General features: G+C 38.2%; 1 protein-coding gene across 1 annotated transcript in view; it reads right to left on the bottom strand.

The window, feature by feature from the left end:
* LOC124552479 (molybdenum cofactor sulfurase 2) overlaps positions 1-19,590 on the bottom strand; it is a 162,196-nt gene that overhangs the window by 78,802 nt on the left and 63,804 nt on the right. The window contains exons 5-7 of the mRNA XM_047126760.1: positions 17,748-17,896; positions 9,295-9,580; positions 3,650-3,766 (exon numbers count right to left, since the gene is read on the bottom strand). Coding sequence (XP_046982716.1) covers positions 3,650-3,766; positions 9,295-9,580; positions 17,748-17,896 — 552 coding nt within the window. The remainder of the gene's footprint in view (positions 1-3,649; positions 3,767-9,294; positions 9,581-17,747; positions 17,897-19,590) is intronic.

Below are 19,590 nucleotides of genomic sequence, written 5' to 3'. Positions count from 1 at the left end.
ATAATAGATTTAGATGCAAGACCTGTCCTGTACATCCTCTCACCACCACCTACTCCAGTCCAGTCACAAACATCACCTATCCCATCAAAGGCAGGGCTACCTATGAAACCAATCATGTAATCTACAAGCTAAGCTGCAGCCACTGTGCTGCATTCTATGTGGGCACGACAACTGACAAGCTGTCTGACCGCACGAAAGGCCACCGACAAACTGTGGCCGAGAAACAAGTGGACCACTCTCTTGCTGAGCACGCTGCCCCACACGCCATCCCTCATTTCAATGACTGCTTCACAGCCTGTGCCATACGGACCCGTCCCACCAACACCACCTTTTCTGAATTACGCAAGTGGGAGCTCTCCCTGCAATATATCCAATGTTCCCATAACTCACATGACCTGAATCTTCGTTAGTCATTTTTCTCACCCGTTTAACCCATTTCCTGTTCCCATTCCAGCATTACACAGCCCTCAGTCCACTAATGCACCTAGTATTTTTACCTCTCTCCTTTTCCACTACCCCTCACCCCACCTCTCCCCTGCCCTCTGTCAAACCTCCTGACTGCACCTAGCTGCCCTCTGCTATCCCTCCGACTCCCCGTCCCAGCCTTCTCTTTACTTCCACCCAGTTCCCACTCCCATCATGAACTGCTGCTATTACATTTTGTGTGACTTCAGTTGCCAGAGCCTGCAGTTGCCATTGTTCCTATCTGTGACTCAGCATCTTCGCTATATGGTGATTACCAACTTTCCTTTTCATAATATTGTTACATTCCATCCTGGATTTTCCATTGTTTGATTACACAACACTTCCTTTGGTCCCATAATCATCTTAGTCTCAATCTCTGACAGCCCTGTCAAATGCTATTTTTCCACACACTTTCAAATTTAAAACATCAGTATTTGTTGCCCCCCCCCCCCCCCCCCCACACCACCACCACCACCACCACTTAAACAGACCTACTTTTATTCTTCTTTCTATGTGTAGCTACTGCTATTTCTGCTATGAACAACTTTAAAATGGTGATAGCCTCCCAAACGAATTTATTCTATAGATATTCAGCACCTTTTACACATCTAAATGTTACATTACAGAGTTTTTGTTGATGTTGTGGTCTTCAACCTGAAGATGCAGCTCTGTGAGCCATTCTATCCTGTGCAAGCATCATCATCTCCAAATAACTACTGCAGCGTACATCCCTCTGAATCTGCTTGTTATATTCAACTCTTGGTCTCCCTTTACTATTTTAGCCTCCAACACTTGTCTCTAACACTAAATTAGTGCTTCAGAATGTGTCCTCTCAGCCGAACCCTTCTTTTAGTCAATTTCTACCATAAATTTCTTGTCTCCCCAGTTTTATTAATTATCTCCTCATTAGTTATGTGATCCACTCATCTAATCTTCAGCACTGTTCTGTAGCACCACAATTCAAAAGTTTCTATTCTCTTTTTGTCTAAACTGTTTATTTTTCAGGTTTCACTTTTGCACATGGCGACATTCCAGACAAATACCCTCAGAAAAGACTTCCTAACACTTAAATCTCCATTTGATGTTAACAAATTTCCCTTCTTCAAAAACAATTTTCTTGTCACTCCTAGCCTACATTTCATACCCTCTCTACTTTGGCCATCATCAGTTACTTTGCTGCCCAAACAGGAAAAACTCATCTTCTACCTTAAGTGTCTCATTTCCTAATTTAATTCCCACAGCATCATCCAATTTAATCCAACTACATTCCATGACCCTTGTTTTTCTTTTGTTGTTTTTAACTTACAGCCTCCTTTCAAGACACTGGCCATTTCATTCAACTGCTGTTCCAAGTCCCTTGCTGTCTCTGACAGAATTACAATGTTGCAGCAAAACTCAAAAGTTTCTATTCCTTCTCCCTGAACTTTAGTTCCTACTCTAAAAATTTATTTTCTTTCCTTTACTGCTTGCTCAATGTACAATATGAATAACACCGGGGATAATCTAAAACCATGTCTCACGTCCTTCTCCACCACTGCTTTCCTTTCATGCCCCCCAAATCTCAAAACTGCTGTCTGGTTTCCATACAAGTTGTAAAAAGCCTTCACTCCCTATATTTTACACTTGCTACCTTCAGAATTTCAAAGAGAGTATTCTACTTAATACTTTCAAACACTTTCTCTAAGTCTGTAAATGCTATAAATATAGATTTGCCTTTTCTTAACCTATCTTGTAAGAGAAGTCGTTGGGTTAGAATTGCCTCATGTGTTCCTACCTTTCTCCAGACTCCAAACTGATCTACCATGACCTTGAATCCTACCAGGAATTCTAGTTAGTATTTTGCTACCATGATTCATTAAACTGACAGTTCAGTAATTTTCAGAACTGTCAGCAACTGCTTTCTTTGGAATTGGAATTATTACATTATTCTTGAAGTCTGAGGATATTTTGCCTACTCATACCATCTTGCACAGCAGACAGAATAGTTTAGTCATAGCTGTCTCTCCCAAGGCTACCAGTAGTTCAGACAGAATGTCATCTATCCCCAGGGCCTTGTTTCAACATATGTCCTTCACGGCTCTGTCAAATTCTTCTCGCAGTTATCATATCTTCATCTAGGTCATCTTCCCTACAACATTGCTCAACTCAATCTCTCTTGTGTAGACTCCTCTATACTCCTTCCACCTTTCAGCTTTCCCTTCTTTGCTTAGGAATGGTTTTCCATCTGAGCTCTTGATATTTATACACCTGCTTCTCTTTTCCCCAAAGGCCACTTTAAATTTCCTGTAGGTGGTATATATATTATCACTTGTGAATTATGCTTCTAAATCTTTATATTTGTCCTCTAGCCATTCCTGCTTAGCCATTTTGCATTTTCTGTCAATCCCGTTGTTTTTGACATTTGTAGTCCCTTTTGCTGCTTCATTTGCTCCATTTCATATTTTCTCCATGCATTAATTACATTCAATATCTCTTGTGTTACCCAAGGATTTCTACAAGGTCTCATCTTTCTACCTGTTTGGTCCTCTTGCTGGCTTCACTGTTACATCTCTTACAGCTACCCAGTCCTCTTCTACTCCATTCCTTTCCACTTTCTTGTCAATCATTCCCCAATACTCTCACTGAAACTCTCAACCACCTCTGGTTCTTTCAGTTTATCCAGGTCTCATCTCCTTTGTTTCCTACCGTTCTGCAATGTCTTCAGTTTTAATCTACTGTTCATAACCAATGAATTGTGGACAGAGGCCACATCTGTGTGTGGAAATGTCTTATAATTTAAAATATGGCTACAGAATCTGTGTATTGACATCATATAATCAATCTGAAACCTTCCAGTGCCTCCAGGGCTCTTCCATATATACAACCTTCTTTCATAGTTCTTAAACCGAGTGTTGCCGATTATTAAAATATCCTCTGTGCAAAATTTTACCAGGTGGATTCCTCTTCCATTCCTTTCCCCCAGTCCATATTCAACTACTATCTTTCTTTCTCCTCTTTTTTCTACTAGCAAATTCCAGTCCCCATCATAATTAAATTTTCACCTCCATTCACTATCTCAATAATTTCTTTTATCTCATCATATGTTATAGTACTAAGTAATAAAGTAATAAAGCTACATGTGACAGAAGTTCAAGAAAAAGTATACAACAAAGTTTTGTGAAAGTTAGTAGTACTGACGTCATACCTGGAAATGTTTTCTGACATCATCTGAAGAGAGCTTGAGATGCACCTGACATGCCCCTGGATTGCAAAAGCATCCTGTCCTTAGCTGAATGTTGTGCAGATTTGCCATGTTGAGTACCTGTAACACAATAAGCAATGTGCCAATGAGAAGCTATCAGCTGTCTTACATAACATGTTTATTTGTTGCAAGTGAGGAGTATGTTATATTTATGAAATCCAAGCTCTGTTATTTTAAATCTGCAAGAGTCTTCAGTCTACATTGAAGTCATGTAGAAATAATCATAAATGACTTCTGTTTTAACATCATAGGTAAAATAGTCCCCCATTCGGATCTCCGGGCGGGGACTACTCAAGAGGACGTCGTTATCAGGAGAAAGAAAACTGGCATTCTACGGATCGGAGCGTGGAATGTCAGATCCCTTAATCGGGCAGATAGGTTAGAAAATTTAAAAAGGGAAATGGATAGGTTAAAGTTAGATATAGTCGGAATTGTGAAGTTCAGTGGCAGGAGGAACAAGACTTTTGGTCAGGTGATTACAGGGTTATAAATACAAAATCAAATAGGGGTAATGCAGGAGTAGGTTTAATAATGAATAAAAAAAATAGGAGTGCGGGTTAGCTACTACAAACAGCATAGTGAATGCATTATTGTGGCCAAGATAGACACAAAGCCCATGCCTACTACAGTAGTACAAGTTTATATGCCAACTAGCTCTGCAGATGATGAAGAAATTGATGAAATGTATGACGATATAAAAGAAATTATTCAGGTAGTGAAGGGAGACGAAAATTTAATAGTCATGGGTGACTGGAATTCGTCAGTAGGAAAAGGGAGAGAAGGAAACATAGTAGGTGAATATGGATTGGGGGGAAGAAATGAAAGAGGAAGCCGCCTTGTAGAATTTTGCACAGAGCATAACTTAATCATAGCTAACACTTGGTTCAAGAATCATAAAAGAAGGTTGTATACCTGGAAGAATCCGGGAGATACTAGAAGGTTTCAAATAGATTATATAATGGTAAGACAGAGATTTAGGAACCAGGTTTTAAATTGTAAGACATTTCCAGGGGCAGATGTGGACCCTAACCACAATCTATTGGTTATGAACTGAAGAAACTGCAAAAAGGTGGGAATTTAAGGAGACGGGACCTAGATAAACTGACTAAACCAGAGGTTGTACAGAGTTTCAGGGAGAGCATAAGGAAACAAATGACAAGAATGGGGGAAAGAAATACAGTAGAAGAAGAATGGGTAGCTCTGAGGGATGAAGTAGTGAAGGCAGCAGAGGATCAAGTAGGTAAAAAGACGAGGGCTAATAGAAATCCTTGGGAAACAGAAGAAATATTGAATTTAATTGATGAAAGGAGAAAATATAAAAATGCAGTAAATGAAGCAGGCAAAAAGGAATACAAACGTCTCTAAAATGAGATCGACAGGAAGTGCAAAATGGCTAAGCAGGGATGGCTAGAGGACAAATGTAAGGATGTAGAGGCTTGTCTCACTAGGGGTAAGATAGATACTGCCTACAGGGAAATTAAAGAGACCTTTGGAGAGAAGAGAACCACTTGTATGAATATCAAGAGCTCAGATGGAAACCCAGTTCTAAGCAAAGAAGGGAAGGCAGAAAGGTGGAAGGAGTATATAGAGGGTTTATACAAGGGCGATGTACGTGAGGACAATATTATGGAAATGGAAGAGGATGTAGATGAAGATGAAATGGGAGATAAGATACTGTGTGAAGAGTTGACAGAGCACTGAAAGACCTGAGTCGAAACAAGGCCCCAGGAGTAGACAACATTCCATTAGAACTACTGATGGCCTTGGGAGAGCCAGTCCTGACAAAACTCTACCATCTGGTGAGCAAGATGTATGAGACAGGCGAAATACCCACAGACTTCAAGAAGAATATAATAATTCCAATCCCAAAGAAAGCAGGTGTTGACAGATGTGAAAATTACCGAACTATCAGTTTAATAAGTCACAGCTGCAAAATACTAACGCGAATTCTTTACAGAAGAATGGAAAAACTGGTAGAAGCGGACCTCGGGGAAGATCAGTTTGGATTCCGTAGAAATGTTGGAACATGTGAGGCAATACTAACCTTACGACTTATCTTAGAAGAAAGATTAAGAAAAGGCAAACCTACGTTTCTAGCATTTGTAGACTTAGAGAAAGCTTTTGACAACGTTAACTGGAATACTCTCTTTCAAATTCTGAAGGTGGCAGGGGTAAAATACAGGGAACGAAAGGCTATTTACAATTTGTACAGAAACCAGATAGCAGTTATAAGAGTGGAGGGGCATGAAAGGGAAGCAGTGGTTGGGAAAGGAGTGAGACAGGGTTGTAGCCTCTCCCCGATGTTATTCAATCTGTATATTGAGCAAGCAGTAAAGGAAACAAAAGAAAAATTTGGAGTAGGTATTAAAATTCATGGAGAAGAAGTAAAAACTTTGAGGTTCGCCGATGACATTGTAATTCTGTCAGAGACAGCAAAGGACTTGGAAGAGCAGTTGAATGGAATGGATAGTGTCTTGAAAGGAGGATATAAGATGAACATCAACAAAAGCAAAATGAGGATAATGGAATGTAGTCAAATTAAATCGGGTGATGCGGGGGGATTAGATTAGGAAATGAGACACTTAAAGTAGTAAAGGAGTTTTGCTATTTAGGGAGTAAAATAACTGATGATGGTCGAAGTAGAGAGGATATAAAATGTAGACTGGCAATGGCAAGGAAATCGTTTCTGAAGAAGAGAAATTTGGTAACATCGAGTATAGATTTAAGTGTCAGGAAGTCGTTTCTGAAAGTATTTGTATGGAGTGTAGCCATGTATGGAAGTGAAACATGGACGATAACCAGTTTGGACAAGAAGAGAATAGAAGCTTTCGAAATGTGGTGCTACAGAAGAATGACTGAAGATAAGGTGGGTAGATCACGTAACTAATGAGGAGGTATTGAATAGGATTGGGGAGAAGAGAAGTTTGTGGCACAATTTGACTGGAAGAAGGGATCGGTTGGTAGGACATGTTTTGAGGCATCAAGGGATCACAAATTTAGCATTGGAGGGCAGCGTGGAGGGTAAAAATCGTAGAGGGAGACCAAGAGATGAATACACTAAGCAGATTCAGAAGGATGTAGGTTGCAGTAGGTACTGGGAGATGAAGAAGCTTGCACAGGATAGAGTAGCATGGAGAGCTGCATCAAACTAGTCTCAGGACATGAAGACCACAACAACAACAACACCACCATATTTTCCTAACAAGAAAAAAAAATGTATTTGTGTTAATAAAAAATTAAGATCCCCAAATGTACGAAACTGCCAAAAACAAACAATGGTGCAAATGAGTCTCTTAAAGGAAACATTACTTTTTACCCAACCAATGAATAAAATTACATAAATACAGACTTTTCTGCTACTAAATACTGATCAAGCCACTACAATGGGCACATAAAAAATAAGCCCTTTTCTCAATACCAGCAAACATCTGGAAGTATATGACTACCGTCAAACGGGGTGATTTTGGATGGTTTTGTCATTATGCTGATTGTAACTTTCGTATATATTGTTAGATTAAATTGATTGTTATGGAAGTGGTAGGGTATATGTGTAACAAATAAAATATCCCAGAACCAGAAAGTGTATGTGTAGGTATATTTATCTGAGGCAGTTAAATAAAGTGTCCGAAGTTACCTCATGGATTGGGGTGATTTCGGACATGTGTTTTTTAAATCTCTGTCCGTAGTTACAGTATACGGAGGGCGAATTTGGACAGTTACTGCCTTTTTTAAAAATTCTACATGTTTTTTATTTGATTTTGGTGACATTTTACACATTTTAAGGCAGCTCTTTGTTACAAATAAGTGATATGGAATGATATAATGAATTTTATATATTACAGATAAGTTTTTATTTTGCAAGAATTTAAATAAACAGTCTCTTTGTTCACTTCTGCATGCGCTCATTCAATATTTTCACTCAAGCGAATGGAAAGATCTTCTGACTGTCGTTCGAGAAATAAATGCACCCATTCTTCTCCTGGCCAATTATTATGAAATTTCTTCTCCTTTCAGCTAGATTTATCAAGGTAGCCTTTAACTAAATATCTAATATCCAATTTAGTGAAGGGAAATCTCCAATGTGAGCCCTCAAGATACCTTGCTTCAACATTTCTTCTTCTTCTTCTTCTTCTTCTTCTTCTTCTTCTTTATTTAGCACTGGCTGTCCTCCCATTTTTTCAGATGTGCTTCCTGCACTTTATTTTGCAGGGCTGATTTAGGTATACCATACAAATCACACACTTTTCTGTATGATAATTTACCACTCTGAATATCACGAACGGCTTTATCTAAAAGTTCCAGGTCATAATTACACCGTACTGTAGCACCTCTCCTGCTCTTATAAGTTCTTGGCATTGTCCAAAATCACCCCACACAGTACACAGTTTTACAAAAACCGTTGTTATTTTATAACTTTGCACGAGAATCTCGACAAACTTGTACAGAAATTTTCTCAATGCTGTTAGCTACTGAGCACATCGACAATTACAGTTACAGTAACTTCCCACTCAGCGCAACAATAGAAAGTTTCCACTTTATGATAATGCATGGATTTTTAACACTGAGACTGTTCGTCAATTATTCACCTAGGGAAACAATTGATGCAAAATAAAAGTTGTGGAAAGCGATAAATGGAATCTTGCGCTTAAAATAACTGGCGCACAGATGTTAAATAAGTAACTCTATTTCTATGCAGTAACAAAGAGCAAATAAGCCATACTGTCCGAATTCGCCCCGATGTCCAAAATCACCCCGTTTGACGGTACTCTGTAATTCACACTTCAATGTTTGGCAAAATCACTTTAAGGCTATTACACACTCAAGTGACAAGAGGGAAAAATGTACACCTAAATCTTTCCATTTGAACTCTCATTTCTCTTATTTTATTACTATGACCATTTCTCCCAGTGTTGTAGGGAGCCAACAAAATGTTTACACATTCAAAGAAGAAAGTTTATGATAGAAATTTCATAAAAATATCTTGTCACAATCAGAGATGCCCGTGTTTTCATGGTTGCCACTCTTAATTGTGTATCTTATCTGCCACACTCCCTCCCCTATTTCATGATAACACAAAATGAGTACTGGTCGAATAAGAAGGATGATCGATTCTTTTCATGGAATTGAGACGTCATAATTAAGAATATGCCAAGCCAATTCTTCAATAAAACTGTCCCTGTTATTCATGAGAAGTAAAACCAATACTTTTAGGAATAAAGCACAAGAAGTAGCAATAAAAGACACTTTTTATTCTCTTTATGAGTACTTTAATGAAAACATGCTTCTTATTTTTGTTACTTTCTCCAACATGTTCCTCATATCAGACAGAGGACATATGCAACTATTATTATCAATGGTTGGGATCCTGAAATTGGTAGTAAAAATAAATACTGAAGTTGGTTTAATCAAACTTTAGTTTTGAAATGACCACAAAATTGTGTAGCGACTGTCGCACAGTAACCTATTCACTTTCTTTTTCCTTTTTAAATTCTACACTTTCACAAAAACAAATTACTAAAACACTCTCATGGCAAAATTTGTACACAAAAAATAATGAAAGAAACAAAATTAAGCCAATCTTCTTTCACCTCGACAAAACCGACGAATTCCCCTGTAGGCCGCAGCAGATTAAAGTTGACGACCGCTCCCTGGGTCTCGACGCTGCTGTAGTCTGTGTCTCCGTACAAGACAGCCACCGGTGCTCCATTTGCATGGTGCAGGCGCAAGAGGTGGTAAAACACCCGACGGGCCAACGAGAGCGAATGGCGTGCTGCCAAGGCGCCTCCGCAGCCTCCCGGGACGAGGCGCTCCACTGCTTCCAGGCCGTGACGCACTGCTACGATTGACAGGAATGGCAGAGTACCATCTTCAAACCTAGTTTTTACCATAGGAATGAGAATTATCATAACTGATATTTTGAGAAAATGATGTTTACATTAAAGAAAATTTGTTTTAGTAGTCTTCTAGGATATTATTACCAACACTTCAGATATATTTCCAGATGTTACACAAAAGAAAGAAATGTTTGAGCTGTCTTAGACACTGAGAAATAATTTTCTATCCTACAAGATCCACAAACTGTAATCTCACAGTGTGGATTTCCTTGAAAAGTAGTATTGTTCTCTCTCTTTGTTAATTAAGTACAATGTAAAAGTGTTTGATATCTAAAAACTCTTGACATCCAGAGCTGTTCACGTGTGTGTGTGTGTGTGTGTGTGTGTGTGTGTGTGTGTGTGTGTGTGCGCGCGCGCGTGTCATACATATGACTCATTTGGATGTCCCCACAAATTTTCCAGGCAGAGGATGGGGGCAAAACTGTTAAATTTCCAATTTTGGCATAAATGAGTTGGTCACTTGGTGGTAAGAATTATATTTTATAGGTGACACAAAAAGCTTATTATATTTCAGTGAACTGATGGCCATTCAGTTGAATAAAAATTCTGTATTCTAGATTCTACGATCAACGGGGAGGTTGTAAATGCCCCCTGTTGTGCCTATGCTGACAGAATAAACAAGAAAAACTTGACAGTTCCCACCCATCAACTCAAACTGTATGTCCAGATGCTTAACATACAAGAATAGGTATATTTAAAAGGAAACAAGTTCAGGCAGATAAAATCAGGTACACTGTAAATGAAGTTATATAGCGCACTTGCACAGAGGTGCTATTAGTCAGCAGAAGAATTTATGAAAGACTGACCGATAACTTGAGTTGTATCAAACTTGTTACTTATCCCACTAAGTAAATATAGCTATTTATTACTAGAAGCTGTGCCCGATATGTGATGGTATGTGCAGGTGTCTCGTACCAATACCTCTGGGAAAAAAAGTGTTAAAATTTATTTATTTATTTATTTATTCATCCGTGGAACAATAAATATTGTATGGATGTCGTCAGATTACAACACATGAGCACACATTTACATTTACAATTAAACAGGTTTCTCATATTTTGTGTAGTTTTTATAACTAGTCATACACATATTTATAATTACATAATATTTTGGTGATAATGTCATATGTTGCTAAAAATCTACATCTATGTTAAATATTCTTTTACAGTATAAAAACTTTTACTTACTAAAAAGGTTTTAAGCTTTTGTCTGAAAGTGAGGGGCTCATTTATTTCTTTAATTTCTTGTGGTAATTTGTTGTACAGTTTTATCCCATTGTAAAATATACTTTTTTGTGTCTTTGCCTTGTTCTTTCTATCTAGATGGATGTGGTGACAAGCTCTTGTTTCATGGTCATGTATTAGGCTGTTTGTGTTGTACATGTTAAGATTTTTCTTAATGAACATTATGTTCTGAAAGATATACTCACAAGAAACAGTTAGAATTCCTAGCTTTCTAAATAATTCTAGACAGTGGGCCCTGTTGTTGCTATTTGTTATTATCCTTATGGCTCTTTTTTGTACTTTGAACACAGTTTGTATGTTACTGGCACTTGTTCCCCAAAACATGATCCCATAGCTGAGGACTGAGTGTAGATATCCGTAATATGTTATTTTAAGACAGGTATTATTGCATACCGGTGCAAGGATTCTAAGAGCATAGCATGCTGTGGATAATTTCTTTGCCAAAATGTTGACATGGTTTGTCCATTTCAGTTGGCTGTCTACATAATGTACTACATAATGTACTAACACACCTAAATTTCAAAAAAACGATCACCGGTAGGTGACGGTACCATATCCTCTTTTTTATACAAATCAAGCGCTTTCTAGAAACATATTTTTATTGTCACATAATTCTTTATTAGCATAAAAATTATGAGAACTACAATGTAAATTTCTGATATGTCTCCTGTATATAAACCAGTTAGTTTGTATCTCATGAGAAAAATAAACTATGAAGGTTGTACACACAAGTGTATTTACAATGTAAGTAAAGCTGACCTCAATCCAAAAGCTGGTATGAACACCACAGTACTTTATAAGTCCCAGGCTCTTTTAGAGCTGGCATGGTATTGCCTTTCTCCAAGCTCTGAACTGTTGAACAGGACCTAGAGTTTAACACGGACTCCGGAACACGGTGCAATTCGGCCTCTGACATGTCGACAAACTCTGTCAGAGGTGAAAGCAGTTGGAAGTGACAATCAGAACCATAAAACTGACTGGGAATCGAACCTGAGCATTTGGATCCAAATTCTGGCACTTCATCACCGAGCTACTGATTCACATCCAGAAAATTAAAAACAGTGAAGATTGAAGAATTAAAGCTCTCTATTGATCTTGCACAGTCATAGGGTTTTTCAGTCAAGTGAGTGTCTTAGTGGACATACGTATGGATGTACTGGTTGCAGATGTATAAAAAAAGAAACCAAAGAAAAACGAAGAGGACACACAGAAATATATGTTCAAATTTAATAAATTAATTAATTAATAGACAAACATATATTTCTTAACTTTTATTGGTACTTCTCTTAAGATACAATTTTCTGTACCAGAGTAGGCTCGCTCAGTACTGGAAAGTTCTTTAAATTTATACTGGACCATCAGCAAGCCTTTAACAGATTTGAGATTCAACCAGTTCCAGTCACCAATCCACTGTGTTGTAATGAGTAAAAATTGCTTGTTGTAATGAGTAAAAATTGCTTTCTGAATTTGCCTTGTGCCTTGATATACTGAAAAAGTATTCTGAAAGTTGTAATGATTCTGAATGACAATCAACAGGCTTACTTTCACAAAAATACTTGGCCCTTAAAAAAAAAAAAAAAGCAATAGAATGAAAATAGTTGCAAGTATAATTTTATTATGGGCAAATTTGCAAAAAAGGAGGACAATGCAAAAATCTGCCAGGACTCCGAACAAAGAGATAAAAAGGAGGACACGTCCAGATTTATCCGGACGTCTGATCACCCTACACATGTATGATCCAGCTCTTCCACTGAATGCCTTTACAGTGTGTGCCATGGCTTCACTCCAGTGTGTTAGTCACAAGAATGAGATTCTAACATGACCCACTGATGTAGAGCACTTCTTTCTACATCACAGCATATTCTATTAAGTTTGGGCCAATGCAGCTAGGGAAAAGCAAGTCTGTTTAGCAAAAAGGTCACGGATGTTGTCGAGGTCAAAAGGATGTGACAGACTACCTTCATCGCCACATTTCATTAGGTGAAAAATACATATCGGCTAATTCTCATGCATCTTTGGCCAGGATTATTACATTTCAGTCTTGTGGAAGCACTTTCTTCTGTTGCCTTATGGGTGCAAGGAGAGCAGTTCTCCAGTCTCCTGGACATAATCTGAAATGGACATTTTGCCAAACCTATACTGTGGACCTAACTGTTATTTTTAAACAAACTTTTGATGTGTTCGGTTCCTAGTAGCTTAATTTTAAATTGGTACTGCAATGAAGAAAATCACTATGGTAGGCAAATTGGAGACTTTTGGGCATTTATTTAGTGACCAGTTTCTTGCTATCCAACATAGCAGGGCAAGCTGAGGTAACAAAAATGGCTGATATGCTGATTTTGGTGTCCTGGAGGCTTTCCCATGTGGACAGATATGAGCTGGAGAGGGAAATACTGACTGCTTCTCAGACAACACACAAATAATGTACAAGTGGATGCAGTTGTGACAAGACTGTACTTCACACGTTTTCTGTTTTCTGAGGTAATTTCAATCAAATCAGTGAGACAGGAACACAGTTTAAGAAATTCTCTGTTTTCTAATCATTGTGACATCAGCTCTCATTCTGATAACTCTTGTACCCCTACTCGAGCCAACACCCTTTCCATTACGGTAACACCGGTTCCCGTCACACCACCAAAGTTAAGCACCATCAGGCTCGGCTGGCTCTCGTTCGGGTGACAGTCCGGGTCTGCTGAGTGCGGTTGGCAAGTGGGATGAGGAACTACTGAGGAGCTTCTCAATCGAGAAGTAGCAGCTACGGTCAGCAAAACTGACAACAGCTGGGAAAGCCCCTCTGTATCCACATCCAACTGAGGATAACATGGCAGTCGGTCAGTACCATTGTGCCTTCAAGGCTTGTTTGAACAAAGTTTGCCTGTTTGTTTGTTTGTTTATACCCCTACTTGAGGGACAATAACCCGTTGTTGGGATACTTAACTTAAAAGGGAACTGCAACTATGGATTTACAGATGGTATGCTTACTGATATCAAGTAAGAGCACATTCACATGGTGCATGAACTTGTAAAATATTTCTCTGCTCTTTGAATTATCTCCTTTTGCTAGCTTTAAGAGACATAACTGCCACTAAGAGCTTCTGGCAGTGCCTGGTAAGTCCAGAAAAGTACACTGAGAGAAGTGTCAATATACAGTACTGTTAACGTTTCATATCTTCCGACAACTGAATGACGCAGAAAAAGTCTTAAAGGTATCCTGAGCTTGTCAGAGGTCAGTCAGTGGACTCACTGTGAGTAGCCATTGTACAGGGGTGGGGAGCACTGTACCGAGTATAATTCTCATTGTGAAATATGGGCACCATTCAGCCATACACAAAAGCAATATTCAGTTTATGAATATACTAATGATAAAGTAATTGTTCGTAGCCTACTCGTGTCTGCTTTCCAGAAAGTTCTGGCTCATCTGCCTGGGAATCCATCACAGCTTCAGAAGTTTAATAGTCAGTTTCTGAAGATGGTGCTGGTATGATAAGGTTATGTCTACAGTTACACCCAGTTACTTTCAGACAGTATTATACCGTAATGTGCAACTCCTGAACCTGACTCTAGGCTAGTAGTTTGACCCACTATTACGGATTTATTTCTATCTTTGGTGGACGAAATTCCAGGGCTGTTTTTTGAAATGATATTTTGAAGGTCATTGTATAGGATGTCCTCCATGACACTAAAATTTCTTCTTTCGATGAGACTCATGTTGTGAAGTTGATGAATTTGTGAGCTGCAGTTTCTGAGAGGTCACAAATGTACGAGTTGAAGACAGCTGAAGGAGGACTGAAGTATGTGGCAAGCCACTATGGAGTTTAATGAGTCTGCTATGGACATATTCTGCTTGAGTTTGCAAGAAAGCATTACTGATGAGTGTGGGTTTTTTTAATACAGTGTCATAACAGCCAAGAGATTATTGTACATTTTTCACTTTCTGCTGAACTCTATTTTCCAGAAAGGTCCTCAACAAAATACTCAAGAGTCAACAAAGAAAAAAACCAAAGGCTGTAATGGCACCTTTAACAAAATGACTATATTTTCCACTCCACAAAATTCGGCATATGCCTCCTTTCTATATAGACTTCTGACTTCTGAGAATCTCCTTGAAAACTTTCTTTTATTGATCAAAGGTATCAGTTGTCAAACCAGAAGCTATAGGAAATTCATTATTTCCAGGCAATTTTTAGTGACTTTACTGTTTTTACTTATAATGTATTATGTGTTCTAATATTGTTATAAAATCTGTTCCATTACAGTCAGGCCATAGTGACATCAGGCCAAAGTCACTAAAGATATACATATTATTATTTTATATTATATATTAAATATAAGAATCTACATTTGTACTCTGCAAACCACTGTGAAGTGCATGGCAGAGGGTACGTCCCACTGTACCAGTTATTAGTTTTTCCTGTTCCATTCACATATGGAGCATGGCAAAAACAATTTTAAATGCCTCTGTGAATGCTGTAATTAATTTAATCTTATCCTCACAATCCCTACGGGAGTAATTTTTAGGAGTTTGTAGCTTACTGCTAGAGTCATCATTGAAAGCCAGTTCTTGAAACTTTATTAATAGGCCTTCTCAGGATAATTTCTGTCTGTCTTCAAGAGTTTGCCAGTTCAGTCTCTTCAGTATCTCTGTGACACTCTCCCATTCATCAAAAATCCTGTGACCATTTGTGCTGCCCTTCTCTGTATACATTCAATATCCACTATTAGTCTTATTTGGTATCATGAAAAGCCAAGACTAGAAGTCAAAGGTGAAACTTCAAGAAGAATCAAATGTGAATAAATGTACCCAACTGAGTGCTCCTAACACAAAAATATTCATAGAACATAAGCTTCAGAAAACACAGATTTCTCTATCAGTAACTAAGACGATATGTGGAGAAAACAGAAAGATGTGAAAAACAGAAAAATACTGTATTGAAAAGGGCTAGTGATGGCAAATATGCAAATACATATCAAAATGTATGCACGGCAACTGTCCTCAACAAATGCTGATGTCTTTCCTCGGGAATCAGAGCAATATTGGGAGAGTCGATAAGTTTCAGGATACAAGATGAGTGATACAGAAAACAATTAACAATGAGGATGAAATAGCACACAAAAATTGAGGTTGTTTAGTAAAAGGAGAGATTACAGTAAGAAGTTCATCTGGAGGAATAGAGTATTTATAATTTTTAATTTCTATGTGTTGTGAAATAGAATTATATGCTGAATAAGTTAAAACACACACACACACACACACACACACACACACCACCACCACCACCACCACCAACAACAACAACAACAATCCATTATTTCAGACAACAAGGAGCTTCTTGTGCTTCTATGGCTTGGAGTACCAAAACCTGAGGAAAGTATGAGGATAATTCAATAATTAAAGAGACAAATTGGTCTGAAAAAAAGTGTTTATTTTTACAAAACAATACTTCTTCTACTTTTCAACATAATTCCCTTGAACATTTATGCACTTGTTCCAACGGGCTACAAGCTTTTTTATTCTGGTTACAAAGAAATCTTTATCTTGATGTTTGAACCAATTTCCCACAAACTTTTTCACACCCTCATTATCCTGGATCCTCTTCCCACATAAAGCCTCTTTCAGTGCATCAAACAAATGGAAATCACTAGGTGCTAACTCAGGACTGTAAGGGGGATGAGGCAGTACTTCCCAGCCCATTATGTTGATGGTTTCACGGGTTAGTTGAGCAATATAAGGACATTCATTGTATTGCTGGAGTATCACACCTCTCCTCTGAGATCCACGACGTCTCTCTCTCTCATTGCTCATTTCACCTTGTTTAAAAGCAAATCTGAGTAGAACTGGCTGTTCATTGTACACTGGCCTTTGAGAAAATCACAAAAAACTGGACCTTCAGCATCCCAAAACACCGTCAACATTACTTTTCCTGCTTATGCTTGGCTTTTGAATTTTTTCTTGGCAGGTGAGTTGGTGTGCTTCCACTCCACGCTTTGTCTTTTTGATTCTGGCTCATAATAGTGAAGCCTAGTTTCATCACAAGTTAAAATTTTGTTGAGGTAGTGGTCACCTTCTCTTTCATAATGTTCCTTTAGCTCTGTGCACACTCTCAACCTCCTTTTGTGGTGTAGCCACGTAAACTCTTTTGGGACCCATCTTGCACATGTTTTGCGGTACTTCAGCTTGTTACAGATAATGTTATTAACTGTACCAATACTAACTTGAACCTTATCAACTATCATTTCCACAGTCACACAGCGATCGGTATGAATGAAGTCAGCAATTCGACTTTCAAGTGACGGAGTAAAAACTGCAACTGGTCGGCCAGAATGGCGTTCATCAGTCACCAAGTTGTGACCATTTTTGAACTGTTCTACCCACTTGCAAAAATTTGCACCAATCATACAACCTTCACGATAAACTTTAGACATTCTACAGTACATATTCACTGGTTTTTCGCCTTCAGCAAGTAAAAAACGAATAACAGAACGTTGTTCAACTAATGTGGACATTTCAAGCGGACTCTCCACCTTGAAATATATTTTTGAGGTTATAAACAAAGCAATGTCGATACATCGGCTGATCAGGGCTCATCCCAGTGATGCCAACTTAAAGCCCTAACTAACAGTTTTTTCCTCACACTAATTTCTCTCTTCAATTATTGAATGACCCTCATATATGTCTGGCTAATGGAGCTCCCTAGTTTGCAACATGTCCAGTGAAAGAGATTTTTGCAAGAGTGCTATACATTATCATACTGATAGCTGTTTAAGAAACTATTGATATAATGAATGTCCAGTCACTGGGAGCATAGATTTAACATTAAGATGTAGATTCTAAACTCCTTCCACCAAATTAAAGTATTCCTTCGTGCGAGAATATGTTAATGAATTGTATACAGCTGTACTCACCGCTCACTGATCTCTTCTCGAGGCACGTGAAATCTCTCACTCGATAATGCAATCTGAACAGTCCCTCCTCCAAAGTAATCCCTTCTGAGGACATTAGAACTGGAGTTGCGTACAAGCAGAGCACCGAGACCAGTAGGGTAACCGAACATCTGCAAACAATGAAAATAATTTTCCAAGTGCAGTGAAACTGCTGTTTACCACTATAAATGGTTATGAACACTTAATAAGACTCTTCTCTTCTCTATACCACAAATAAAATCTTTCAGTACGTAACCTCATAACATCACGGACCATTCACTTGTGAAGTACATCCATTATATGTCAGGGTTCACAGAGAAATATGATTCAGTACTACTTTACCTGGTCTCTTTGGAAATTTGGAAGGTAGGAGATGTATTGGTGGAAGTGAAGCTCTGAGAGAGGGTCACGAATTGTGCTCGAGTAGCTCAGTCCCCACAAAAGGCAGAGGTTCCTTGTTTGAGTCCGACACACAGTCAGGGTGTATACATGGATAAGGAAAAAAAATTCCCATATTTTTCCCAGATTTCCCAGTTAAAAATACACTTTCACCTGGGTGGAAATACACTTTTTCTGTGTTAAGTTATTCTTCGGCACTGTAAAACTCATCAATCCTTTGAAGGTTTATGGTTTTATATGCAGATGTAGAATTTCCCGGCACTTTTGAAAACTAAACTCGGGGGGGAGGGAGGGGGGGGACACGTTTTGATGTGCAGCTACATATTTTCGTATTACGAAGGTATAATAAACAACGCATGTCACTTTCCGAAGCATTGAAATCGAGATTATGATGCGTTTTTGTAGACCAGTCATAGCTCATGTCACATGATCTCGGCAGCTGATGCCAGCATAGGTCATGTGATATAGTCAGCCAATAGCAAGATCACTCTTCAGTAGCGCGAACACACAAATAAGAACAGTTAATGGGTTAAATTAATATACATAGCATTTGCATATAATATGGTCTCTAAGATTAATAAGCTGGAAGAGAAGTTAAGCTTCCATATATAATGTTGATCTTTTTTGCGCGGGATACACTTTAAGATACATCGCACAAATGTGCCAGTAAAAGTTTTAATTGCGACATAAATGTCTGATTTGGGCTCGAAATTCTTCTAAATGGTCGTCCTAAAAGAGTTGATTCTTAAATCAGAGTCAAACTCTTTGTGATTTAAGAAATTCATCGTACATTCTCACACATAGTTCATATTGCGTAAAAGGAAATTTGCTTTAAATGTAATGCTTTTGAAACCACCATTCGTAATATTTTCCCGCGACCTGTTAGAAATAGGTTCATTTCATAAGTTGCAAGAGAGCTCCAGATAACAGGCGTCACCGCGCTTGCGCAGCTACGATGTCGCAGAAAGCCCATATATATGTTCGTATGTGTAAAACATTAAAAGATCTTACATTGCGTCATACAAGGATCAAGACATCAGAGAATACGTCAAGAGCATTGGAAATGCATAATACGGCTTAAAATGCACACTTGTATGTAAATTTTCTTGAAGTACCAGTACTGTATTATCTCATGTTTGGTTCTTTATTATGGCATAATGCCATACGTGCACTTGAAATGCAGCGAACATTTGAAACTAACCAATACTGTGAAATAAAATACTTCATTTCAAATAAATTGACTGCCTCAGCAGAAAAGATTAATGGAATCTCTTTAGCAAACCAGCAAAAATAACTTCATTGTTCTGCAAGGCAATTAAGCTTGACTGTCAGAAAGGTGGAAATAATATCTGAAACTAATAACAAATTTTGGCCTTCCGTAATTATTCAAACGTATTTTAATTCATTTGATAGCTCCCGGCCACAA

Source organism: Schistocerca americana, chromosome 10, assembly GCF_021461395.2.
Source record: "Schistocerca americana isolate TAMUIC-IGC-003095 chromosome 10, iqSchAmer2.1, whole genome shotgun sequence".
NCBI classification, from domain to species: Eukaryota; Metazoa; Arthropoda; class Insecta; order Orthoptera; family Acrididae; genus Schistocerca; species Schistocerca americana.
Note: the sequence above shows the minus strand (reverse complement) of the source record. Positions and strands in the feature narration are given on the sequence as shown.